Below are 27,819 nucleotides of genomic sequence, written 5' to 3' on the forward strand. Positions count from 1 at the left end.
AGAACTCTTCTAATCAAGCCCTGATTTCTGCTCCTGTGAAGACAAAATGTGATGCTAAAGCAGAGAAAACACACTAGATGAACTCCAGCCCTTGTGTTCAACTGAATGGATCTTCACTGATAGCATCACTACGACTTACTGAACAAAAGCCCAAGTTTTGGCCCATTTGAGTGCCGAAATCTGAGTCCACCCCAGAAGTACCAGAATAATTAAGGGGATAATTCAATACAGATTAAGTTACAGCACAGTCTCTCAGAGCACACAGGGACTGAAGTTTGAGAACAATTCCCACCAACACAGCTGAAATACAGAATGATGCTGCACTGAGGGTGGTATTTGAGGAACTCTTCACTACCTTTCCGGTTTTAATTTCACTCCTTCAGCCTAACTGGTGCTGCTCTATGTGGAGACAAAGCTCTCAATTAAGTAAAAGATACGTTTAGGATAAATAGATTTAAGCCAAATTTTAAAACAATTTAAATGTATTCCCAGAGCAGCTTTTCATCCAGTTCTATTAAGCCAAAAAAAAATCTGTTTGGACATAATAAAAGGCACGGAAATTGAGCACATGATGCTCTCTGGAGAGTGAGTTTTGGCACTGCAATGCATGAGGACCAGTTCTACTGCAATTACGGATATAACTGCACTCCACATTACTGTGATTCTCATTACAGATAAGTTGCTCATGATTTGAGAGTCCCAGGACTGGCAATCCAAGTTTCATTTTCAAGTTTAATGAACACTATTTAAAGACTCCTGAATTCATGCTGAAAATATGGTGGGATATTAGCTCCTGGCTTGCATGCTCTCCAAAGTCTGTATTTCAAGATGTCTCCTGGTCCTACTACTACAGGTTCAGAAGTCATTATCACTTTCCTCCAGTGGCTCTGGCTTCCTTGCTTGGAGAACAAATTTTCTTGGTGAGAGTTCTATGCTTTTGTCTTCCATATCATCGTCTTCCTCATCTTCATCCAGGTCAATCTCGCTATCCCCCGAGTCCTCCTGTAGGAAAGCAGAGTTCAAACCCAGTTCAGATCTCAGATGGCAAGGTGTCTTTGCCATCTCAGAAGTAAAGGATGGCACTGCTAGTTGATGCTGAGTTGCTTCCTCCCCTGCACTCTTATCACATACCCACAGACTATGGGAAGGCTGCTTGTCTGGACTTGTGTGAATCCAGATTTAGACTTACTTCAGGGAACAGCAGCAGATTCTGCAAGAGTTTTTGTTCCAGCTCAGGCTGCTGTGTGCTGCTGGCCTTCCAAAACAATGAGGAGCCAGAGCTCAGCTAATGGCCCACAGGGTTTTCACCAGCAGCTCCCCATTTTGCTAGACAGTGGCTGCTTCACTTCATCGATTGCCAACCTCCTTCCCCACCTCACAGGGCTAACAAAAATGAACTCCCTGACTTCTGCTGAATCTGGTATTAAAAACTTTGCAAAGTGCTTAAAGTAATACTTATTGAGAGACTGAAAAGTCAAGGTGCAGTGAATGAAAATGAACTACAAGAGAGAAACCCACCTGTGCCTTGGCGATGATCTTGGGTGTGCCTGAGGCAGATCTCCCCTTGGAGAACCAGAGTGCAAAAACCAGGGGAGGCAGAGTAGGGGGTGGAAAGTACAAAAACATGAAAGAAAACAGAAAGAAACCAGCATGGGAGCAGGGGAGAGGGCAGCAAAGCCAGGCACAACTCAGGCATCATATCCCACACCAACAAGTGGCAGAGGCTGGGCATATGGCTGCTGGCTCTTAGATAGGCTGAAGCCTCCTCTCTTCTCAATTCCACAACCCAGTTAACTCCTGGAGGGGTTCAAACCAGCCTCCCTAGGTTCCTTCCCTGATCTCAGACACGTGGATGCCTGCAAGGGTCCCTAAGCAAAGCCTCTCAACATCAGGGCCTGCTGAGGTGCTGTATTAAGAGGTCAGAGCCATGAGACAACTGAAGTGGCTGCAGCTGAGGGCAAGAAGAGTCTGAAGGCCTTGGCTTTCCACACCTGGATATGCCAGGGCTGTGTCAGAGAGATATGTGCAAAAGTTGCGAACAGGAAAGTCCAAAGGGAAGAGAAACTGCAGAGGATGACTACCCAAATCTGGCAAGAACATGGTCAAGGACCATTGGGCAGCACTGTGACAGAGGTCACAACATCTTTGCCAACAGCACTGTCACTCTTGACCCTACCCAGAACTGGGTCTGAATTCCAAGGGCATAAATCATTCCCCAGAAGGCATCAAACAGCCTTAACAACATCCATGTGGCCCAAGCGAACAGCAGAGCATGATTTGCACGTTCCCTTCCAGAGCAAAGGTGGCAGGCAGAAAGGGCAGCTCATCCCTCTCTAGTAGGAGAATTAGCTGCCTTATTGCTCTAGTGCCTCCAGGTCTCTGCAATGAACGCTCGGTGGCATTGTTTTTTTCTCTGTTCTGGCCCTGCCTGAAGGAGAAATAGTCAGTGCAGAGCTTTGCAGGGCTAACTCAACACTGCCAGACGGCTGTGGCAAACAGTGGGAGTTTCCTACTGTTTTTATGTCCTATACAAGTGCATTCCCTCATCCACTTCCTTCTCATTTTTAACCTTCTCCTTGGGACTCTGGAATTGTGCTAGCTCACAACCTGCCCACTAACCCCCGCTTCCTGATCCATGGCATTCCTGCAGGCCATGAGCTGTTAGTTATGCACTGCAAGCTGAGGGTAAAGCACAGGGCAGGGATTGCAAGAGCAAACAAAACAGAAAAATGTGCTATTATGCAGATGAGCAAGCTGTCAGCTAGAGGAAAGGAGGGAAAAGCAGGCCTGGGGGATGGAGATTCAGCAGGTAAAAAGATGTTTCTCTAGCTGAGGAGAGGGATTTCATTCTAAAGCACTCAGAAAAGCTCTACAGGCACATGGGATGGTTACTTACATCTTCCTCTGTACCTCCACCTTGCATTGTTCCCACAATCCGTACACCAGCTCTTCCTGCAAGAGCAAAGAGAATCACCATAAAGCCTGGTTCAGGGTTAACACTGAGGGACAATGAAGGCATAGTTCTGTTTATATTTTAGAGGACTGGTCCAGTGAAAGGATGAGATCGCAATGCAGGTAAGGTCACCCCCCTTGCTAAGCCTCAAAGCTCAGGAGAAGGGAGAAGAGGGTAATGCTAGCAGTAATTCCAGTCAGGTTGATATTTCCAGAGCTACCTTATGCTAGTACAACAGTTTTGATAGAACAAGGGGCAATAGAATCATAGAATGGTTTGGGTTGAAAATGACCTTAGGATCATCTAGTTCCACACCCTGCCATGGGCAGGGACACATTACAAAACAGAAAATTCTATCTGAATACAAGAAACCACTTTTTTTTTTCACTGTGAGGGTGGCTAAACACTGGAAGAAGGCTGCCAAGAGATGTCGTAGAGTCTCTATCCATGGAGATATTCAAAACCCAACTGGATACGGACATCAAACCTCCTGTTTGAGCACAGGGGTCAGACTAGATGATCTCGAGAGGTCCCTTCCAACCCAATTAATTCTGTGGCATGGCATATTCCTTCCTCTGATTTGGTATACAGAGAACAGAAGCCCATCTTTTCCATGTGGTAAGCCTCTGTGCTCAGATCCTTTCTGATACTCCAGCAGCAACCAGCATCTCATAGGAAACCTACACAGAGCCAAAGCAAACCGTGAGAACTTCTTGTTGACAGCTGGATGCGTAGGTCTGAAGAGGGAGGTGGAGACCTCAGGGTTGTAGTTCACTGTAAAGAGAGAGCACCTTGCTTCATTCCTTTTGGCTATGTAGAGTCTATGTGAAACAGGGAAGGTGCTGGCATGGTCTCCTGTGCTAGGAAAGGAGCCTGGAAGGCATTGGGAATGGGTATAGCAGAGATGTAACTGGGGAAATCCTGCATGTGGGGTGCTGGGGTGACAGCCATGCTTCCTGCAGCCACCAGCAGTCACTCAGCACCCAGCAGATGCAACCATTGGATGTCAACATCTGTTTATCTCATCACTAGTTTTCTCAATGCCAAATACAGACTTCTCTAACCTAAATAATTATTTTTTTTTTTTACCATGAAAACAAAGCAACTTTTATCTTGCCAAACCTCTTTTGCACCTCCCAAAGTATAGAAGACAGGTCCCTTTCATCTCCTTTGCAGACTGATTTGGGTTAGCTGTAGCTAAAAGCTAGCCCATCCAGAAGTCACCAAAAAAACACCTGTTGTGTCAAGGCAGACAATTTAAAGGATCTTATGTCTTTCAATTAGAAGTGTCCCCTGTCCATCAGGTTGCTAATAACACCAGCAGTGGAGATGAAATTAGAAGATCATCCCTGGACAGATGATCTCTCATCAAGCTTTAGAGACTTTTGCTCTAATTTACAGTACATTAACCTGTAAATTTGGAGATGATTGCAAGTCACATTATTAGATGACAATGGAACCACATTTTTGCCCCGCCTACAAGATGGCTCCAAGAGTTTAACTGATTTTGCTAAGGAGAAGGCTCAGCATAAAGTGTTAGATAGGGAATTATTACCTCAAAAGGAGAATGCAGCAGAGTGCTCCTAAAATTTACTGGTAAGACAAAGCTGAGAGAGATCCTGAATATAAAAGAGAATCAAGATACCACATAAGGAGAGATGATGAAACAGGAGAGCTCAAAAATGGCAGGGGAAGAGCTTAGAGAATCTAACAGAAAGTCTGCAGATGCTGGATGCTGCTCTTCCACCAGTGGCAACATTAAAGACATTTTACGGACATCTATCTGCTTATATTTGGAGGAAGAGGAGGAACAGCTACTGCCCAGACTTTGATCCCTCCATCACTTAAGACAGGCACACCTCTTTGAGCTAGTGACTATGGGATCAGCAGGATTAGGTCCTGTAGCACAACCCTGGGACACTCACCAGCCTGGGATGCAGAAGGGCTGGAGCTTCAGGCTGTGGACTGTGCTGTAGACTAAACAGGAGAGAAAGCTGTTTCCACACTGGTAGCAGAGCTTCTGCACCAAAGGCAGGAGCATTATTTTAACTTTCAGATTATAAACCCCCAGGTTTCTGTGTGTGGGAGCAGGTTGTGGCAGATTGCTGCAGAGCATTTCCGTATGTACTGGGGGGCAGGAAGCAGAGGAGTTAGCTGCAGGGATGGGAGAGCTGGCAGGTACTGAGGTGTTTATGGCTTTACATTTCCTGGGCTCAATTCAGCTGGGCTCAGCTTGCTGCAGCATTAGTGCTGCACTGCTCTGGCCACAGAGGCTCCGGCAGCTTGCAGGTGCTTGACAGCCTGTTGTGTTTTCTTACAAATAATGTGAACTCAGCCAGGACAGGCTGTACAAAGTGATTATTGGGCAAAATGCTAGTAATGAACAGACTGTAATTCACTGCACCTTTGGATTCAAATCTCATCTCTGGGCACTGCCGTGGTTTATGGCCACTGAGCCATCAAAAAGCAGAAGTGGACAAGCAGCCATGATTTGAAGCCTGTGAGCATTTGCCATTTTCCCTCTGCATGTGATGCTTGCCACTGTGTTAACCCAAGCAGCTGCCTACAATGGATCCACAGGACTGGAATGATTTACATTGTCTATCAGCAGTGGGTGTATGCTAACCCTGTGTCTGACAGCAAGAAGCAACACAATCTGGGAGGTTAGGACAACTAAGGTAGATTTGCAGCTGAAACATTTTGCTCCCATTTCAGAGATGTGCCTTTAGTTTCCAGCTCTGACTGCAAACTCAGAACATGAGCTCAAATAAGACACCTCCCCTCTGCACCACCTCCACACACAGAAAACTGAGATAAATCTTTTCATCAGAATGGTTCTGATCTATGTGCCCTTTGGGCACTGTGTTAGTTATAAATGTAGCCCCTAGTGCCAGGCCCTGATCTCAGTAGCATTCTCTAGGCATTGCCAAAGTACTATGATTAATTAAGCACACTTCAGCTGCTGCCCAGGCTGAGGATGCTCTCATTATTTCTCCACAAAAAGGAAATTTGCTTGGAAATGAGTGACCTGTCTCCCATCATTACAGACCTACAAGCTCTCCTCCTTCTTGATCACGTCCAGCGTTGCAATGGCCACCACACAAGCTGAAAGTGCACAGAAATACCTCCTCCCTCCCAGGGAGCACTTAACTTTGCTGACACAAAACAGCGAATCATAGGATCAACCAGGTTGGAAATGACCTTTAAGATCACCAAGTCCAACTGTTTCCCAGCACTGCCAAGGCCACCACCAAACCATGTCACTGAGGGCCTCATCTACATGGTTTGTGAACACTTCCAGGGATGGTGACTCTACCACTGCCCTGGGCAGCCTGTTCCAATGCCTGAGCACCCTTTGGGGAAGAAATTGTTCCTAATATCCAGTCTAAACCTCCCCTGGTGCAGCCTGAGGATGTTTTCCCTTGTCCTACCCCTTGCCCCTTGGGAGCAGAGACCAGCCACCTCCTGGCTCCATCCTCCTTTCAGGTGGTTGTAGAGATTGATAAAGTCCCCCCTGAGCCTTCTCTTTCCCAGACTAAACCCCAGTTCCTCAGCCATTCCTCATCAGACTTGATCTCCAAACATACAGCCAAAGGCAGATCCGTTGGGAGCAGACGCTGAAATGGTGGGAGGAAGCTCTACTTCAAGTTAAGACAAATTGATTTCTGTGAATTCCATTCACAGCGCTTTTTCAGTGTTTCCAAACATACCTGATTGTCCCCCATTCCCCAGCTACATAAGCCTGGTAGTACTGTCCAGCAGCACATACTGGGTTCCTCTTCCTCCAACGTACACACTTTGCGTTGTCTTTTATTCTCACCTGCTGCATCCAGATACAGATTTGTTCTTGCTGTGTTAAACAGTGCAGGTTTTCACAAGCACAGATTTTATCATCCAGCAGCAAATACACTCACTACCTGGCTGCCAGCACATCATTACCACATGGATCCTCTGGGTCACCTCTGAGAAGGTAAGACAGCTGCTCCCTCACTGTTTGACTTTGGACAGGTTGTTTGCTGAGAAACATTCAGAGTTTTATAAAGCTGTCTTCTTACAGTAATGACTAAATGGGACTGAAGCTGTTACTGTCGCAGTTGTGGAATGGTTTCTGGTCCTAACAGGGCAAAACCGCTCCTTAACACCAACATGAGAAAACGTAAGCTAAAGCATTTGGATAACTGGTTTACAGGAGCTAACAGATCCTGGCAGTGCGGAATCTCTGCTCCACACTATGCTAATTTACTATAGACAGACACAGTTCCATGTTTTTTCAAGCATGAATCATTTCTCCTTCATTCAGTAGCATTTCCACTGCCTACCTTGTTGAAAGCACAGTGTGTGCCAGTGCCATGGTGCAACCCAATCTGTCAGTGCTGCCACACAGAAGAGGAGGGACCCTCATGGTGCCAAAATGCTATTCAGAACTCTGGTCCAAATGAGACTGGGAAGATGGATCTGCACATGTCATCACAACATTACTTCAAAATCTGTTGGTTTTGACAGCAAGGATGAAACAAATCCACTTTAGTTCAAGGGGAGACCAGACAGGTTCTTAGGGAAAAAAATAATTAAAACCAAACAATCTACTGAGGGTGGAATAAATTCCTGGAAACCACATCTGGCTCAGGAAGTCCTGATGGAGGTTGAAAAAGCTTGAGAGCAGGAGAGAACCTGAGGGAAGTTCCTGCATTCTTCCCCAGGCATCTACTTTCAGCCAGTGCTGGAGACAGGAGACCAGGCTGGACAGACATTATACCTGATCCAGCATGGCAGCTTCTCCATTCTTCGGACAAGGCTTTGCTTTCTTTACCCTGATGTGTACCCCATCTGCATGTGAACAACCACCCTGCTGCAAATTACTGGTTTATGGCCTGTTTCAGGCAAAAGGTTTCTCTACACTGAAGATACTTAAGACCTTCAACATTGCCAGAATTTCTTTTTCTTTGGCTCTCTGACAAAACGAAAGTCTTATTCCAAACACCATCACTAACTCATGGTTTGGCCTCAGGGAAGTCCATGCATCTATTTTATTTGTGTAGCAGCCTCACTAATTTATTGCCAGAGTAAAAGTGGATGTGAATTTTTATTGACATTGACAATGTTCAAACTAGTAGTTATGGATGATAAATTAATGCATTCTCTAAGTTACAAAAGCGAATGATTAGTGACATAAGAATTGATTATAATAAGCCCCATCAAGGTGGAGACTTGCCTGTAATTGTGGTGTTGTGATAACAAAGCAGGTTGTGGTTTCACAAACCCAGAAAGCCAGCATTTCTCAGTTTGGTGACTGTCCTCCCAGGCATTTATTCTCACCCCCATGCCTGCTCCCTCCACGCACAGAAACCTTCCTGGCTTCCTAAACCTGGGTCTGATGTACTGTTGAACCAGAAGCATTGAACTCAATGAAAATACTATCTCCACAGCACCTTACATGCTTCCTCCTTAACCTGCTACTGCCTACTTCTCTTTGTACACAGAGAATAAGGGTTCGATTTTCTTTCTGTACCACAGGAACTGGCAGCCTGTTGTGTGTCTCCCAGTTACCACTATTTTCTGCTCCATGGGAGAATAAATCCTATACTTTCAGGTCTTCTAACTGGCTAAAAGAATAAAACCAGAAGCAATAGTCAAAGCTGCATTTACTTCAAATTTTACTGCATCCAGACAAACCTAGTGAAAGGACTCTTGAGGGTGAAAGTGTGTTGATTTTTTCTCAATTATACCATGTGGTCTAATAAAAGAGATTATCTCTCCCCTTGAATCTTGCCTCTATAATGGCAAAACACACTGCTCACCTATTACAGACAGGGGGACAGAGACTTATCTTACAATATTAATAACCTGGAAATTAGAAATGTAAAACTAAAGCACAGCAGGAACGGACCACAGTGGACATTTCTCCTCAGACTGAGAGCAAAGAGGGCTCACAAGCACACCACCATGCAAGAACACACAAAGCTTCAAAAAAAAGCGATTGAAATATTGTGAATAAAGTCAAGGAAAAAAAAATCAAATAATACAAATAATGTTCTTGTTGTGCTGCCTTAATAATTGAGTATATTCTAAATGCAAGCTACCTGTGCTGAAGAACATGCACCAGTTCTTGGTGTGTTCAAAGATAAATAGGCAGCAAATGCACAGGCCTGATTTTCTGAAGAATCTAACACACCTAACATGAATCTTGGGTCTTGACAGGTCTCCAACACTTCATTTGGTGAGGGTCATGAAGTCAAACACGTAACCTCACCATAAATGACAGACCTGGACCAGAAAAGCCCATTTACAGAGGTGGAGATGAGCAGATTTGAGCCTATTCTCCAGCCTAGAACTGCTTGTCACGTAGCGTGCACTCTGCATCAGGCTGGAGCTCCTCAAGGAGAGCTTTGGCCTGACTCGTGTCTTGACACAGTCCAAACTGTTGTTCCTATGTTCTGGACAGAGAAGAATGGGCAGGACTGAGCAAGCTCACTCTAACACCAGCAGCAGAGATATCCCTAAGTTGAGTTTTCCTAAACAATAAGTGCTGACATTTTGAATCAAAGCCAGTGGTACAGACAGAGCCCACTGTTAACCTCACAGTGTAGCTACAGCTAGAGCTACTGGGTAGATGCCCAAGGTGATGATGAGTAACCTCAGCAGAGCAGAAAAGTGAGCCAACAATCCTTTTCTTAAGAGTCCAATGATGTTTGTATCCATCTCTGCCAGCAGAGATTGCATTACAGCACTGTCAGACTGCAGTATTTTGAGTTAGAATGGGGGAATAAAACCTTACTCCTTCCACAGGACCTGTCAGAAAGGCATCCTAGGAGCCAGTTAACACTCCTGGAGCTGCTTCAGTAGCTCATCATAGGTTAGAGACAGAAAGAGGACAGAGAGCTATGGGAGGCTTTCAACTGACACAGAGATAAGGGGAGTAAAGATTGAGATGGTGACTGTGTAGTAGCAAACAGCATGCTCAGGGTATGCAAAAGTCAGGAGATAATTATCTGCCCGAAGTAGTTTACCAAACACTAGAAAGAGACCTAACAAAAGCATAGAAAGCAATCTAAACACCGCAGCAAAGGAAACATCTCAGGGATTTGAACCACTCGCTTTAAGTCTGACAAGCTAATGCTGAATCTCCACTAAGCGTAATTAATGGTAACAAAATTATTCCTAGAAACAAATATCCTAGCAACAAAATATATAACTTTATTACAAAATTTTTCACTCCTAAAAGTGGTATTAAGAGCTGACTGCAGCCAGAACCCACATCACGAGATCATGATGCCTTTTGAGATAAAGCATCACACAGTTACCCAGTCACTTCCAAAACTCTGAAAATGTGTACAAACCTTTCCCTGAGAAATGGCAATGTAAAAATCCTTAGTGAATAGTAGTGTTTCTAGCACTTCTCAAGATGAGGATAAAAAAATGCTTGAATTATATTAACATGAGAATTCTGGCTTCTTGCCCTGGTCTCACTCAGAGAGAGGAGAGCAGAATTCAGCTCAGAAAACCACACATATTGGCAGTATTGTTCCATATCCAACTAACAGGTCCCAGCAGAAGAAGTGGCACATGAAACTACACACCCAGGCATTCCACCCAGACCCCAGAAAGACTTCTGCTGGCGGCCAGAATCACTCACCACTAACAAGATCACCCAGAGCAACTAACCTGATTTCCTGGGTTCATTTTGCTTGATTATAGACTGAGCACAGCATTTATTTCTCCACTAAGTGAAACACAGACCCTTAGTGGGTCATTTATCTGAGCTGCTTCTGACCAGGACTCTAGTGCAATCAGCAGCCAGAAGTGGCAGTTCCACTCCACATGAACAGATGTCCTTCCCTGAAAGGAATAACTCAGGTTATTAGTTTGACCCATGGGTTATATAGGAATAACTCAGGTTATTCCTATATGACCCATGACTGTGTCAGTGCAGGTAGCTTTATGGACTTACTAAAGGTCTCCTTTTGAAGAAGACTACTAGAATGAGTGTCAACAGCTAAAGGGAAATAAGTGCTTGCAATAAGAAATGGTATTACTTTTCTAAGTCTTTGTATAAAGCTACTTCAGGAATCTCTAAGGCAATATCAAAGAAGGATTTTCCTCATGTGGTACTTTTTTCAGTAAATAACCCTTAATTTGCTCCCCTGAAAGCACTGTTTTCTCCACAAGACATTGTCCTCTTATAACTCATGAGAACTGAGCAGTGCCAAAACCCTTCAATGGCACAGGGCCTTCTTTCAATGTAGGTTACTCACATAATCGCAGTGTACCATTCTGAATAAAGGCAACTCAGGGAAGGTTCAGATACCTTGTAGCAGTGTTCCCACGGAAGTGTGCTGCTTTCTGGTCTGCCTGTCTTGCATTTCACTGTCGGATCCATCATCATCTGTAATCTCTACATCAGAATCGTCGTTAGCTGGTTAAAACAAAAACAATTGATAAGTATCACTCAAACCAGCAAAACAGTCTCCACTCTGTTCCAAGATGAATGAAAAATGCAGTCTTAGGCAGCCACTGGTACTACTGATGAGGACAGGTAAACAGCCAACGCCCACATCCTGAGGGCGGCTTCCTTCTTCACAGAAGTGCCAAAGAAGCACAGGTATAAACGTTGTCTTGGGACAACCTCTGGATTGTACCATTACACTGTCCTAAATACACTCTCTGGGTACGAAGTGTACGTACAGTCAGGAGGTGCTATTTCAGCAACTGATTTAAAGATAAAAACCTTTTAAAAGTGTTTGGAAAGTGTGGGTTTATTAATACATCTCCTAGTCTTTTACCCTGGCATAGGCCATATCAAAACCTCTTAGACCCTTCACCTCCCATTTAACCATAGTTTAGAAAAGCACAGTAAGACATCCCCAGATAAACAAAAGTAGTTACAGCCAAACCCAAGAGAGACAGGAAAGCTTCACAAGATGTATGAACTTCTTCAGCTGTTTCCACAATCTGCCTTTGTTTTCTTCTTCCTATCCAAACTAAAGCCCTCCAGCTGAACAGAGCTGATGCTGTGTGGTGCTTGTGGAACTAGTGCTATGGCAAACCCACCAGCATCCCATGTGAGGTCAGCCCCCAACACAGCAACAATAGCTGCTAATTATTTAGAGAAAAGAGGCAATTCTTTGCCAAGTACATTGAATTAAACACATCTAAGCTGAGAATGGAAATAACCGCTTTAATTATGATTAGTAATGAGCTGACACATCTTTCCACTATTTAATTATCAGACAATATACAAATATTAGGCATTTTTCCATCACGATTTTCATTGCAATACTAAGTTAATGACAAAATATAACAGCAAGGGATATATTTCATACCTGGTAAGATTACAAGCCTGCAGCACTGTTAGAATCATAGAATCCCAGACTGGTTTGGGTTGTAAGGGACCTTAAAGCTCACCCAGTTCCAACCCCCTGCCATGGACAGGGAATTAGCTGCAATTTCTATTTGTGTGCACCTTCTTCTTTGGCAAGTGAAGGAATCACCCTCTGCCCTGTGATCTCAATACTGTTTCTGCTTACCTGGTGTTCAGGAAAGCGAGGTTTCGTTCAGCCCTTGTCCACACAAACTCCTTGGGAAGAGCGATGTGGGGCTCAGATAAAGGATTCAGATTTGTGCTCTGTATGTTAAAGAACCAGACTATCTCATCTGCTACAGCTCTCACTGCTATTACATCCTCGTTCTTGTTTTGTGGCTTTTATTTTTTTCTTCCTTTTTCCTCCCTTTCAGGCTGTCATCCGTCATGCAGCAAAAGGGGCCAGAGCCAAGGATGCTGCAGAGAGCCCTTATGACCACTTTGCTAAACCATTTCCATTTCATCCCCATTAGCACTGTCTGCTTCTCGCTGGGATCTCCCCAGAGCATGAGTTGCCAGATGATATGGGACTAATGGAGCCAGTGCTCTGCTCTGACAACCCAAAGAGGTCAACGCAGCTACCACCACTTTGGGGACACAGCTTAGAGCAGGGAGGCAGTTCTGCTCTGGCTGGGGACATGACTTAAACATGGGGCTTCAATTTTCCACTTCGTGTTTCTGGAAACACTTTTTCCTTTTTTTAACCTTTTGTGTTAACAGACCCTCAGCTGTAACATTTGAATACAATTCCCTTAGGACAAAGCAGTGGTAAGAAAACAAGAATACATAGAAATTAATTCTTCTAGTGCTCCACACCTGTGGCTTAGTGCTCTCCTGCACCATGTGAATCCTTCCAGCTCTCTGCACTCCTGCCACTTCTGACCTATTTCAGCTTGCAAAAGGAAACTCATTTCATTGTATAATTCTCCACAGTATCTTTCTGTTGGAAAGGGGGTCTTGCAGGAAAATCCCACAGTGAGTAAGTGCCTTGCAATAGAAGTGATACCTACTGTAGAGAGAGAATCAGTGGCTGGGGCGCACCAAGCTGCTGCTCTATGAAAGGAACTAATTTAAACACAGCTTTTTAAATCCCTCACCTTGCCTTTTCTTTTTTGCCTCAGGTTCTCTGCTATTCTCAATTCCCACCTTTCTCACACTGTCTTTTACCCCTCTTCCCCACTAGCTCAGATGTTGTAACTCTTGCACATAAGTAAGTGATGAAGCTGTAATTTTCTGCTGTTCACCCCATGTGTGGATACCACAGAACATCCCCGGCAAAGCCCCAGGGAAACATGCTTGCTTTGTGCCCTGCTCTACTTTTTGTCTCCCAAAGCATGCTCAAGAAGACAAGTCAGTAGTAACGATATGTCTAGCTTCCAATTCCCCCCTTATAAAGCCTGGATTACCCTTCAATAAAAATGAAGAGAAGATTCATCAGATGAATTATCAACATATAAACCTGGTACGTTACTTTTTCTACTGACGTGATCTTGTTACAGATCTATAGGGGGAGTTTGGATTTTGTTTGAATAGTCTAGCTGGAATTCAGAGGCACATACCCCAGCATGAAGCATCACTATAGTGAACACACATGGGACGATCCAAAAGTGACAATGCAAATGCAAATTCAGCAACTGTAAAATTTCTGTCTCCAAGGCTCCTGCCCACCACTTGGAAAGGCACCGACCACCTTTTTCACTTACAAAGAAATAGATATATTGCTCTACCCCAGCTCAACGGCTGCTATCACAAAGCCCAGCTCTGTCTGATCTACAATCCAAGTTATTGGCTGAGCAGAATCATGATGAGCCAAAATCCCAATGACACAGCAGCAGAACATATTGCTGAAAACAGGTTCAAATACACAAGATGAAGACAAGCTGAGTATAGGTTTCTTAACAGGACTGAACAGCAGACTAGCCCAGTGCTGTGTGTAACCTGTCCTAGCTAGAGCACTATAGGGTTCCACCATCCTACAACCCCTCATTGTAAATGCCTACTGCATTCAGTTTGCAACTAAATATTCTTGGTATTCGTAAAAAGGTGACAATTCAGAAAGTTTCTCTAAACAACATCTAGAAAGAAACTATTTGCTAGAAGAAGTCATAGCCACATCTGTTTAATCGAAATTCTAATGCAACAATTACATGCAGACAAGGAACATTCTTTATGGAGAAAATGCTGATTTTTTAGTATCCGTATAAAGCAATTAAGATAATAAAGCGTACTACTACAGATTCCCATGTCCTAGTACATGGAGTACAGAACACATTCTACTAGAACTGGCTTATGAGATTTGCATGGGTTTATGTGAAGATTATTTGACTTTGCACAACAAACTCCACAGTCCATGTGCCCAAATTTAGGCCAGCACTGGCAGCTTAAGGTTGGTCTTTTAACAAGCTCTTGTATTTTTATTATGAAAAGGTCATCAACAGAACAACTCTACGAACTGTGTTTGGCCCACTTCCCCACTACTGTGGTTTACCACACAGAGAATTAGCTACAGTATCAGACTACCTGAGAGAGAACATACCAAGATACAAAAGTCTGCTTGCCTTACATTGCAACATAGCCATTTCCTAAAGGTGGACTTTGGTCAGCTGAATTGGCTTCATTTCAAGCAGTCCAGTCGTAACCAGAATGTACTTTTCGTGGCTGAAAACTGAAAACCACTGCTCTCAAGATGTGTTTTGTTCCAAAGCACACCTACTATTCCCAGAAAAAGTCAGAGCTGATACCTGGACGGATAATATTGTATCTAAATGATTTAATTTGGGGTAATTTGCAATGCTTGAAGGACAACCTGCATTGTTTAATAAGTTACCAGTGACTTCATTACAGATTTGTTAGTTTGCATAAATATTCAAGTGAATGTATCCAAGTGTAAAATAGGAAGGTACTGTGAGAAGATAATGAGCACAAAGGACATCCTTTATTGATATACTTTAACATGTTCACTTTCTTAATAGAAATCCCTGCTTTGAAACACAGGCACTGGCTCCACAGCAATTACTGGAGTCAGCAGGATGTTGATTTTGGTGAAAAAACATCATGAAAACACAATCAAGTGGGCAACTGACAGCCACTTGAGCCAGGATAAAACTCATGTAATAACTTGCATGAAATTTTAGAGCAGGGAAAAAAAAAGGATCGGTTGAGATTTTAATGGGACTGAAGGGAGAGTGAAGTTCAGCACCCACATTAAAGCCTTGGTTCTAACCAAATCCATACTCTTGCCTCACCAAACACAAGAGCATCAGGCTGTGTATCAGCCTGAACACTTCTGCATTCACAGCTCTGCAACTTGCACAGAAAGAAACACTTCAATACATAAATTCTGTGGGGAACGTCCTTTGTTCTTAGCACAGAACTGAGATCCTTCATCTAACCTCTAAGAAAAATTCATCTTGGTGCTGAGAGCTGCTAACCAAGATCCAGACACTTGCAGTTCTAACTTCAGCTGAAAGCTTGGATAGTCAGACCTGCCTGTGTATACTGGGAAACAAACCAGTTGTCGGTTCACAAACCAACAGCCCCCAAACACCAGGTCCAAGCACACCGTCTTACCTTGCCTAGTCATTTTAAAAGGGTCTGTTGCTACAGTATCCAGTAAGGACGATTAACTGCTGCCCAAGGAAAAAATAGGTCTCTGTTACTTGAAATAATTAAAAGTAACTCTGGCTGACAAGCTCCATTTAAACTGGGATTTGGAATCCTGGCACAGGAGTAAGTAGCTACATTAATTTTTAGACCATTTTATAGAGAGGTCATATTCAGTGACCAGAACTATTTCTAATGACCTTAAAAGCCAAGAATTCATCAAAGTATTATTAAATTAGAACATTAATTTGTAATTATTTAACAAGCAAAATGCAAGACTATTAGGGTCTGTGCCAAGTGTCTGTTACAGAAGATAGATGGTCTGAGCATCCTGCTGGTGACAGTGCTGAGCATCATTCAGGCATCTGGCCTTTGTGGGAATTACCCAGCAACTCAGTGTTACACTTCAAATGCTGCAGTTGCTGCAATGGAGCTTTTTGTTTCTCTGTTGTCAGATTTTAAAGCATCAGTTCTGTAGTGGAAAGGATAGACTCAGATTCAGTGCACCACCAAACTGCAAGAGACTCATGTAATTTGTTATCCAAAGCACAACATCTATTTGCTCTGTTTAATGGAGGAAGGCGATGCACCTTTTGCTTGGCCATCAGAAAAGCAAGAGTTGGCTCAGCAAGTAGAGCTGGCCAAGGAAACATTCTGGCTGTGTACAGAGCAGAACTGAAGCTCTCCAGGAGCATCAGTTAACCCTGTTGCTGTTGCTGAACACTATAGAAGCAGTGCAAATACTACTATAGAAGTAGTGCAAACTCCAAAATGCTGTGTTACATAAATGTCCACTCATTCTACAGACCAAGCAAGAGCACAGAGGGACTGGAGTGGCACAGGCAATAAAAAAAAAAAAAAAAGGCAGTTTTACAGCAAATACTTTTGCAACCTGAAATTAAATCCTGGGTATAGCATTGCCCACAGGAAACACAGGAAATATTTTTTAAAATTTCAAGGGGTTTATTTTTATACTTTAGAAGCAAAAAACATTTTACTTTTATTAAAAGCTATAGTTTACATAGTCTGCTTTTGAACTGACAAAACCAAACCTTCAGAAGAAAGCACGTGGGGAAACGCACATGAAATAGCGTAAGCAGGTGAGAATGAAAGTAAATGTAACAAGTTGATTAGTCTGAAAAATATGTACTTCAGCCAAGAAACACAGCTGTTACTTTTTTGCTCCACAAACAGGTCTTGTCTACCTTGGATGAACCCAAAAAACAGTCTGAATTTCTGGTGTGACCAGTGACCCTCAAAGCCCTCCCTTCTCACACCAAACCAGAGCACCTCCTCACGTATCTACACCTGATAGTTCTGTCAACAGCCTCCACAGTGCTCATCTGAGCAGCACCTGATAGAATGTTTGAAGAGTCTGTGTGACACTAACCACAAGAAAACCAAGCCCTGAGCTTCAGTCAGTGGGCATTTGTTTTATACCAGCCTTGGATGCAGCACAAGGGCAGCACTGCATGAAAAACACCACATTGTGTGCTGGTTCCTCTAAGAGCATCTTATATGAAATAAAGATAAAAATACAAGCAATTTACTTACTGCTCACCACAGAAGATATTTCTGAATTGCTGCAAATACTTTATTGTGTATATTTTCTTCCTGCAAATAATACTTAAAGCCTGATGTGTATTAGAGTTCATTTATAGGTAATTTAAGAACAGTTTTTCATATAACTTAATGTTAGCTTTTCTTTTTTATTGTGCAGTGGTTGTTTGGAGATGCTCTGTTGTTGAAAAGATGATTTCAGTGTATGCTAGCAAAAGAAAAAAGGAACCTGGATGTTTCTGAATTACACTAAACATGCTTGTAAATTTTATGCGAGTATCATGACCTACCCATGGGCTTTCTATATTCTTAACACAGAACATTACAGTTCAACCTGCATGCCACAGCTCTTCTTTACAAGAAATATGATTTTGATTTCTCTGGCTTTATGTTCAGCCTGAAATTCAACTGCAAGCTGTCCGGAATTCCTGCAACTGCTGTTGCAGAGAAATTAACTGTTAATTTGTAGCCCTTCTTACCAAATTAGCAGGAGATAAGGTCAAAGGATGCAGAAAAGACAACTGCATCAATTATGAAGGTACCCAAAGGTAAGAGTACGAACCGGCAGAATAGAAGCTGACTCGTATCAGTTAATGGTAACAAAATCATGACCAGATTCGAGCCTATTCTGTTAGAAAAGCCTCATTAACTTCTATGCGGATCTCAGGGGCAAAGAGTAAAGAGAGTTAGAGAACTATCTCTTTTCTTTGAAGAAACACTAGCCCTGTGCTACCCCTCTGCATACAAAAAAAGCAATGACTGTTCAAACGAAGCTCATTCCAACACCCTAGACCTTCAAGATTGGGCCAGAGAGGCTTAGGATTCTATGAGACCTCAGGCCAGCCTGCCCACCTACTAACACTAACACAAACCCTAACCCTAACCCATAACCCTAACACTAACCCTAACACTAACCCTAACCCTAACCCTAACCCACTAACCCTAACACTAACACTAACTCTAAACGCCAATCCTAACCCTAACCCTAACATAAACTTAACCCTAAACACAACCCTAACCCTAAAACCTAACCCTAACTAACCCTAACCTAACCCTAATCTAACCCTAACCCTAACCCTAACCCTAACACTAACCCTAACACTAAAACTAACCCTGAACACTAACCCTAAAACTAACTCTAACCCTAACTCATAACCCTAACACTAACACTAACCCTAAACCTAAACCTAACTCTAAACCCTAACCCTAACCCTAACCGTAACCCCTAATCCTAACCCTAACCCTCACCCTAACCAAAAACCTCACCCAAGCCCTAACCCTAACGTAACCCCTAACACTAAACCTAACCCTAACCCTAAACCCTAACCCTAACCCCAAACCTAACCCTAAAGCAGTACTAACCCCTAACCCTAGGCCTAACCCTAACGCTAACCCTAAAGCTGTACTAACCCTAACCCTAACCCTAACCCTAACCCTAACCCATAACCCTAACACTAACCCTAAACCTAAACCTAACTCTAAACCCTAACCCTAACCCTAACCGTAACCCCTAATCCTAACCCTACACCTCACCCTAACCAAAAACCTCACCCAAGCCCTAACCCTAACGTAACCCCTAACACTAAACCTAACCCTAACCCTAAACCCTAACCCTAACCCCAAACCTAACCCTAAAGCAGTACTAACCCCTAACACTAGCCCTAACCCTAACGCTAACCCTAAAGCTGTACTAACCCTAACCCTAACCCTAACCCTAACCCTAACCCTAACCCTAACCCATAACCCTAACACTAACACTAACCCTAAACCTAAACCTAACTCTAAACCCTAACCCTAACCATAACCGTAACCCAAACCCTAAACCCAAACTCTAAGCCTAACCCTAACCCATAACCCTACTAACCCTAACACACCCCAAGCCATAACCCTAACCCTAACACTAAACCCTAAGCCTAAACCTAACCCTAACACATAACCCCTAACCCTAACCCTAACCCTAACCCTAACCCAAACCCTAAACCCAAACTCTAAGCCTAACCCTAACCCATAACCCTACTAACCCTAACACAACCCCCTAAGCCTGATAACCCTAACCCTAACACTAAACCCTAAGCCTAAACCTAACCCTAACACATAACCCCTAACACTAACCCTAACCCTACTAACCCTAAACCTAACCATAACCCTAACCACTAACCCTAACACTAACCCTTAACCCTAACCCTTAACCCTAACACTAACCCTAAACCCTAAACCTAAACCTAACCCTAACCCTTAACCCTAACCATAACCCTTAACCCTAACACTAAACCTAACCCTAAACCTAAACCTAACCCAAACCCCTAAACCTAACCCTAACTCTAAAACCTAACCCTAACCCTAAACCTATTCAGCCCCTAAACCTCACTGTAACACTTACCCAACTAACAACCTAACCCTAACCCCTAACCCTAACCCAAACCGTAAACCTAACCCTAACCTAACAGAAACACTAACCCTAACTCTAACCTAACCCTAACCTACGCCTAAACATAACCCTACTAACCCTAAACCTAACCCTAAACATACCCCTAGCCCTAACCCTAACCCTAACCCTAACCCTATCCTACCCCTACTAACACTAACCCTAAACCTACTAAACCTAACCCTAACCCTAACCCCATAACCCTAACCCTAAACCTACTAAACTTAACCCTAAGCCTAACCCCCTAACACTAATCCTAACCCCCTAACCCTAGCCCTAACCCCTAACCATAACCCTAACGCAACCCTAACCCTAACCCTACCACTAACCCTAATTCTAACCCTAAACTTTAACCCTAACCATAACCCTAATCCTTAAAACATAATCCTAACCGTATCCCTAATCCTAACTTTAACCCTAACCCTAACCAATGACACTAACCCTAAGCTAACGCTAAACCTAACGCTTACCCTAACCCTAAACCTAACTCTAAAACCTAACCCTAACCCTAAATCAATTCAGCCCCAAAACCTCACCATAACCCTTACCCAACTAACCCCCTAACCCTAACCCCTAACCCTAACCCAACCCCTAAACCCAAACTCTAAGCCTAACCCTAACCCCTAACACTACTAACCCTAAAACAACCCCCTAACCCTGCCAACCCTAACCATAACCCTAACCCTAAGCCTAAACATAACCCTAACACATAACCCCTAACCCTAACCCTAACCCTACTAACCCTAAACCTAACCATAACCCTAACCACTAACCCTAAACCTTAACCCTAATCCTAACCCTTAACAATAACACTAACCCTAAACCCTAACCCTAAACCTAACCCTAACCCTTAACCCTAACCCTAACCCTTAACCCTAACACTAACCCTAAACCCTAAACCTAAACCTAACCCTAACCCTTAACCCTAAACCTAACCCTTAACCCTAACACTAACCCTAACCCTAACCCTAAACCTAAACCTAACCCTAACCCCTAAACCTAACCCTAACCTTTAGCAGTAACCCTAAACCTTAACCCTAACCCTAACCCTAACCTTAACACCTAACATTAACCCCTAACCCTAACCCTAACCCTAACACTTACTAACCCTAACCCCTAACCCTAACACTAAACCGTAACCCTAACCATAACCCTAACCCCGCTGCTGGGAATGTTCAGCACACAGTCAGCTTTGCAACGGTGCCACCATCATTGCTGTCGCTCCTTGGTTTCATACCTAAAAGTCCATTTGAATGGAACCTCTCCAGCGGTCGGTCGAGGCTGCCCAGAAGCACAGTGAGTAGAGCACACCACACGTGTAACACGGGGCAGTCAAGCAGTCCCACAAATCAATGACACTACTCACCTACATGCAAGCATTTTGCTGAGTAGAATTATCTAAACAAATGTGATCACAAACCTACTTTTCATCAGAATTGTAGCGATAGGACAAAAGGTAATGGGTTTAACTTAACCAGGGAAAGTTTGGATTAGATATAAGGAAGAAGTTCTTTACTGTGAGGGTGGTGAGGCACTGGAACAGGTTGCGCAGAGGAGCGTCAAATCCTCCATCTCTGGCAGTGTTCAAGGCCAGGTTAGACAGAACCTTGGATAACATGGTGTAATGTAAGGTGTCCCTGCCAGTGGCAGGGGGACGGAACTAGATAATCTTAAGGTCCTTTCCAACCCTAACCACCCTATGATTCTATGAATCCCATCATTCTGGGACAAGTGCTGTGTCCACAGCGAGCCCATATAGTCATTGGTAGTAGTAAAATGAAGCCTAAAATCTGCTCGCTATAATTGAAGGGTATGTTTAGTGGATGACTGTTTCCATCACCCAGCACTGCAGGTAAAATTTACAGGGTGAAGAAGCGTTTCACAGAGGTCAGGCTCTCTATCTCGCTGTTGTCCTTTTAAAGTTATTCCACTTTTCCTAATGTAACCTCTTGACTCTGTTATCTATCCCATGTCACCTCCACTTCATGCTTGTAAGTGTACTTACACATGAAGTAGCCAGTACTTAACTGCTAATACAAGTGGTAAAGAAATCCCACTTACTTGCACCTTTAAGCAGGAGTTGCTCCTCTTCCTTCAGCCTGTTCTGCGTAAGACGGAGCATGTTTGCTGCTTCCTGCAAAAGGTAAAACCAACTGAATTAGAATAGCTGCCATGTTGGTCGGTCAAGTAGCTAACTGGAGTCACACAACAATAGTTCAGGGTACTCAGAGGTAAGATGAGAACAGAACATTTCAGCATTAAAAATATTTTAGGTAAAAAGGGTCTTCATTGAAAAAATGGGAGCTCCTACTTACTTTGCCCACAAGGGTCAGAATATAAAGAGTACAGGTAAAGAGTACACTGAAAATCAGCCATACATTCCCACCAGCTGAAACCTCACTGAACACATTGAAAATGAATTTATCTTCCTTCCACAGAAAATAAAGGCTCTTTAGGGAACAGAAGTGTCTTTCTTTGGAAAGCAGGCCTTGGTAGTTATTTTCAACCTATTGGTTGAAATGGCTGCAGCTTCATAATACACAAACTAAACCAAGCATGCAAACAAAACAGGAGCCAAAAGCCCAACCAATAAGCTGGAGAATTAGAGCTGTATACTATACTACCGTATTTGCAAAAAGAGAACCATGGCAGCAAGACTGCACAAGGTGGCTTGTTGAATTTCTGTTGTGAATATAGCAGATTGTTAGATAAAAATATGCTGAGAAACACTACTGTAATGACAGGGTGATGAAGTTACATCACGTGCAGTTCAGAGCAAGTGGAAAAGGTGGGTAGAGCAGTGGCTGCCTTGCTGAGGAAGAGGAGCAATTCACAAGTCTCAGCCCATTCAAATGAAGGCCAGTGATGATAAAAGAACATTACAAAAAAGCCCACAAGGACTTACAAGACACGCGGCAGCCCAGAAGGGAAGAAGCAAACTGGTGGCAGAGGGCAGCAGCAGTTACAACAGACATTCTCATTAGAGCATAATGGATTAGTAGGAAAACAAAGATGGCTCTGTAGACAGTAACTGATTAGACTAATTTTAATCTTCTGGGATGCATGCACTTGCAGTTCATCATGGACGAGGTAGACTAAAGAAGCTATGTGGTTGCTGAACACTACAAAGTAATTGTAAGAGGTGTTTCACTGAGCTCTTGAAGTTCTCCATCCAGTTAGGACTAAAATCTAGCAAAGATACCAAGAGACCAAATTTTAGCAACTAAGGTTCATGGTTCCAATAGCATCATCTGACAGAAAAATATATTTTTAATGACATCTCAATTAAATTTGGCTAATGTTAATGGTGAATAGCAAATTAAACATGATAGAGTAGGTAAGATATTAATGCAATCAGATTCAGATAAAACCTGCAATACTAAACAGGTGGCAAACAACTGCTGGAAGGATTTAGCTACAAATTTTGCTAATTTTAGTCTTTTCAATTCCAGTCAAGCAAGACAAGTAGATGGAAAAGCTAATTAACTGTGTATTGAACTAAGGTTGTTCTGAGTCTTTGATTTTTCTGTGCAAAATATGCTGATAATTAAAAACACCAGCTGCTTTGACATGGTCAGATTTGCACATTTATAGTGCATGTGCTGAAATAAAACTGATTCAGTTGGAATATCCATGGGACAGAGGGAAGAAAGAGCATCTGAAAATGGTTGAATGGTTACCAAAGAAGGTTACCTGCCTCCTCTCCATCCATGCTGTTGACCATGACACAAGGGACCTCCATATAGCAGGAATACATCCACACAGAGCCTGCAAACCTGCACAGCTCAGTTCCATTGAGAAGAAGGGTAACCATTGCAATGACTAACATTTTCCATCCCCCTCAGTGTTAGCAAAGCCTTTTAAAGACCGATAGAAGTTGAAAAGAATTTGGACATGAGGTAAAATCCTTGGAGGTTTCTAGCTACCAGTGTTCCCTTCAGTCTCTATAGCATGTATTGAGTCCAAGAGCTCCCTTCACAACTGTGGATCCCAACATTTTCTGACTGAGCCTCACAGTTGCTATCTTCTTCATAGAATCATAAAATCCCAGGTTGGAAGGGACCTCAGGGATCCTCTAGGCAAAGCATGACCTAGACTAGATGTCCCAGCAATCTGTTCAGTTGAATCTTAACAGTGTCCAACATTAGGGAATTCACCACTTCCCTGGGGAGATTACTGCAGTGGCTGGTTGCTCTCACTGTGAAAAATTTTCCTCTTGTGTCCAGCCAGAATCTCCCAGGAGTAACTTGTGACCATCACCCTCCTCTTTTTTCATGTGATTCCTTGTAAAAAGGGAGTCTCCATCTTCTGTGTAGCCACCCTTTAAATAATGGAACGTGTTACTTTCCCTACCTCTTCTTCCCTATCTTGTTTCTCCCAGTTATAAGACTTAAAGATTTAAACAAGTGATTTAAGCAAGTCTTGCCCCTGCCCCAGCAAACATTTATCATACAGCATTGCCATTGCTATGTCTTTGGGAAAATGGGCTAAGCAAGGGATCAGGCATCACAGTCTGCACAGTGCATACGGCAAAGAAAACCTACAGGGAGGAAAAAAGAAAGGATGTTTCCCAAATGTCATGGGGACAAATTAATTTCTAAAATGTTCACAGACAAGTGAAATAATGGGGACAGATATAATCACTGCCTAACACTGTAATTCGGCACCTGTTAAGACAGCTGAAGCTGGCAATTCAAATTCAGTCAAATAAGCAGTCACCCTGCCCTGCAGCCTGAACCCTTGTTCGTTTCCTTCCATTACTCTCCCTCCCTGATGCAAGCATTTGTGCAGCAACTCAAAAGAAATCTGATGAAAACTAACCTATCAGAACAAAATTAAGGCAGGGAAACTTCCACTGCAGTTCAGCATGGGGCTACACAAATTCCTGACTGGCACAACAGAGGATGGGACATTGCAGCTGTGGGACAAACAGCAGCAGTAAGAAGATGAGCTACCGTTGGTTTCAGCTTCTGGGCTGGTTTACAGACCTAAAATACAGGAGAAATTAAGTCTAAGAAAATGGTTTAACCATATAGGTGAGCCACTTTTGACCCTTTCTTCTGGCCTTTTACTTGTGGTGCTGCCAGCACCTCTGATGATCTCAGAGCAAGTCAGCCTGGAGATGTAACCAGCAGGAAATATGATTTTCTACTGGTGTAGGTTTCTGAATAATTCGACGCATGGTCAGTCAAATGCTGCAGCTAACCCAAGGGAGCTGCTGAGACTGTACATCTTTTAGCTGTCCTGCCAGACTACACCCTGCAAGAGCTTAGCAAATACTGCAGCAACAAACACTGTTTTAAAAGGGCAGCCTCAAGCCAGTTGGAACCAGGACAGCAACAGTCAAGCACTGTTTACAGACCTTAACAAGGAAGATCTTCAAAGGAGAGGGCAGAAGCAATGGCAGATCATCTATCTAGCAAGTAAAATTTATCATTTTTTACAGTTACACACTCACCTTAAAAGAATCTGCAGAGCAGATCTGTTAAATTAGTGAAAGAACTACAAGAGAGGTCCCTTCCAACCCTTGGGATTCTGTGATTCTGTTCTATTGCTTCAGGATTTTAGGTTTAAAACTAATGGCAACTTTTAAACAGCTGAATCAGTGTCAGCTTCAGCTTCTCTTTCTGCCTGCTGCTTTTAGTGATGGTAATCATCAGCCTGCATCTTCTGACTTGACTGGCTTCCACCTTCGCTGCAGACACCCCTCCCCACACTTCACTGTCTCTTAACAGAATGGGTTTATATCAGCCCTGCGAAAGCAAGACCATGCTAATCAGAGATGTCTTTCTGGTTTAGGCTGGCCTGTTCTGCATGACCCAGGGCTTCTGACATGTGACAAGGGAGAAAAGCTGAGGGCATGATTGAGCATAACACCAGGGATGCTCTTTCAACACGTAACATTGTACAAGGGACTAGCTCTGCACAGTACAGCAGTCATGTTTTGTGGGTGGAGTGTCAGGCTGACAGCTCCAGGAAACACAAGCAATGGCCTTGACCTCGTGAAGCACCTGTGGGGAAGTGGCTGAGTGCCTCGAGATGTGGTATGAGCAGGAGCCAATACCCCAGCACCCTGCTCTATCTCTCCAGTAAGCAAACAAGACTGAAACGTTGCAGGCAAACACAAAACGTATCTTACTCGAAAAGCAACTTTGCCCAAATACACTGGGGAATCACAGTGTCAAATTAACAAAGTGCCCATTGACACAAAACCAGAGCAAACTGCCCCAGAGTGGGCTCCCAGGCCTGGAGCACACCAGAGATTGAGGCTGAAAAATCCTGCTTTAGAGGCAGACAGATCTCTGCTGAAACAGAACCTTTCCTCCTGTGTTTCATATACTACGTAGCCTTTTCTAGGTGTAAACCTGCCTCTGGCATACTCTGGAGACCTAGAGCAGACAGCCCAGTGAAACAGGCAGCAAGGCAGTTCCTGTTGCTAACACGCAGACCCCCAGAACAACCTTGGCTCCAGGGAACCTCCAGAAGTCCCCAGCCCAACCTCCCGCTCAAAGCAGGATCAGCAATGGGATCAGACCACAGCACTCGAGGCTTGAGCTAGGGGAGTCTTCAAAACCTCCAAGCAGAGTGACCAGTCAACCTGTCTGTGCAAATCTGTTCTGATTCCTGACTAACCAAACAGTGAAAAAGTTTCCTTTATCAAGTCAGAACTTTTTTTTCATCCCTAATATAGTTTGTCCATGCTTTTTAGCACAAAGTTTCAGGTCAACTTAGTCACCAGTTGTCTCACCAGCTTTCCATAGCAGCCATCTCATCTTGTGACACTTAAACAAATAGTCTCTGTAGCAACAGGAAAGAAAGAATCCTTTTGTTGAGATACTAGGACAGGCAAAAGCTGTTAAAACAAGTACATTATACCCATATTTATAATCAACTGTGCTTTTTTCACACCCATTTATCTGTCCAATTCAGTAAATACGTTATCTGTCTTCTACAGCACACTGATCGCACTAAAGACAAATGTACAGGTTTTGTAGAATGGAGTTCGAATTGAGCCCAACACAGGTACTCTGCATCTCAAATCTACATTAACTGGCAAAGCAGATGGATTACCATCTCCTATCTGACTCTGAAAGTCTTTGGAAAAGAGCAATAAAACACCACACATGGCTGTTGGGCAGAATATTTTAGTATCATCTACACTTTTGGTCTAAGATGTAAAATGTAAGCTGTGAGTTCCTACAGCAGGGTGGATGGGAGTTGGCTTGGAAAAATCCTTTTATGGAAAGCTATATGGAAGCAGAGCGTGAGAAATGCATTTATTGACTATCTACTACAGTGTCTTTAAGAGAGACTGAACAGCATGCAATTACAACTGCATGCAAACTACACTCAACCACATGCAGGGGCTGGGGTGGGGGGAATTGTTTGGGGTTTTTCGGTTTTTAAACAGAGGCCAGTGTGCCACCATGGAGAATATCCCCCAGCCAAAGACCCCCAGTCAGGCAGCCCTGCCACTGACTCAGTGTTTGCCTTAGGGCAAGCAACCCAGCAGACAGAAAACATGGGTTACCGCTAAATATAAAGACAGGGAAAGAACAGGGAAAATACAAAGGGGATAAGTATAAAAGAACTGAACAACTGGAGCTTGGTGACTTTTTTTGTTCAGATGCTACCATTTCAGGTTTTTGCCTAAACTACTCCTTCTGCCCTTCTTGGGACATCTTCCCCAACCAGACGTTTCTCTAGATATCTCTGTGTATAACCTCTTGATCTTAGTAAGGGAAAACAGTGATTCTTTCTGGTTCTGTTTTGTGTTTTTCCTAGTGATTTGCTAGATAACAACCCTACTGCTCTGTAGTACACTTAAAGGGAACCAACTTGATGGTGGATTGAACCACCAAATCTTCACGTGCCTGTTAATCTCAACAGCTGTTTCTTGCTTTGTTACAGAACAAAGCA

General features: G+C 43.3%; 1 protein-coding gene across 2 annotated transcripts in view; it reads right to left on the reverse strand.

The window, feature by feature from the left end:
• Positions 1-714: 714 nt before the first annotated feature.
• CLUAP1 (clusterin associated protein 1) overlaps positions 715-27,819 on the reverse strand; it is a 61,529-nt gene continuing 34,424 nt past the window's right edge. The window contains exons 8-12 of one of the 2 annotated variants that reach the window (XM_061350652.1): positions 21,961-22,033; positions 11,259-11,366; positions 2,897-2,952; positions 1,519-1,563; positions 715-1,002 (exon numbers count right to left, since the gene is read on the reverse strand). In XM_061350652.1, coding sequence (XP_061206636.1) covers positions 856-1,002; positions 1,519-1,563; positions 2,897-2,952; positions 11,259-11,366; positions 21,961-22,033 — 429 coding nt within the window. In that variant the 3' untranslated portion in view covers positions 715-855. The remainder of the gene's footprint in view (positions 1,003-1,518; positions 1,564-2,896; positions 2,953-11,258; positions 11,367-21,960; positions 22,034-27,819) is intronic. The other variant, XM_061350653.1, reaches the window with a different exon arrangement.

This window comes from Neopsephotus bourkii, unplaced genomic scaffold (assembly GCF_033783945.1).
Source record: "Neopsephotus bourkii isolate Nb327-2 ecotype Australia unplaced genomic scaffold, CSIRO-AGI_Nbou_v1 NB_533, whole genome shotgun sequence".
Taxonomy (NCBI): Eukaryota; Metazoa; Chordata; class Aves; order Psittaciformes; family Psittacidae; genus Neopsephotus; species Neopsephotus bourkii.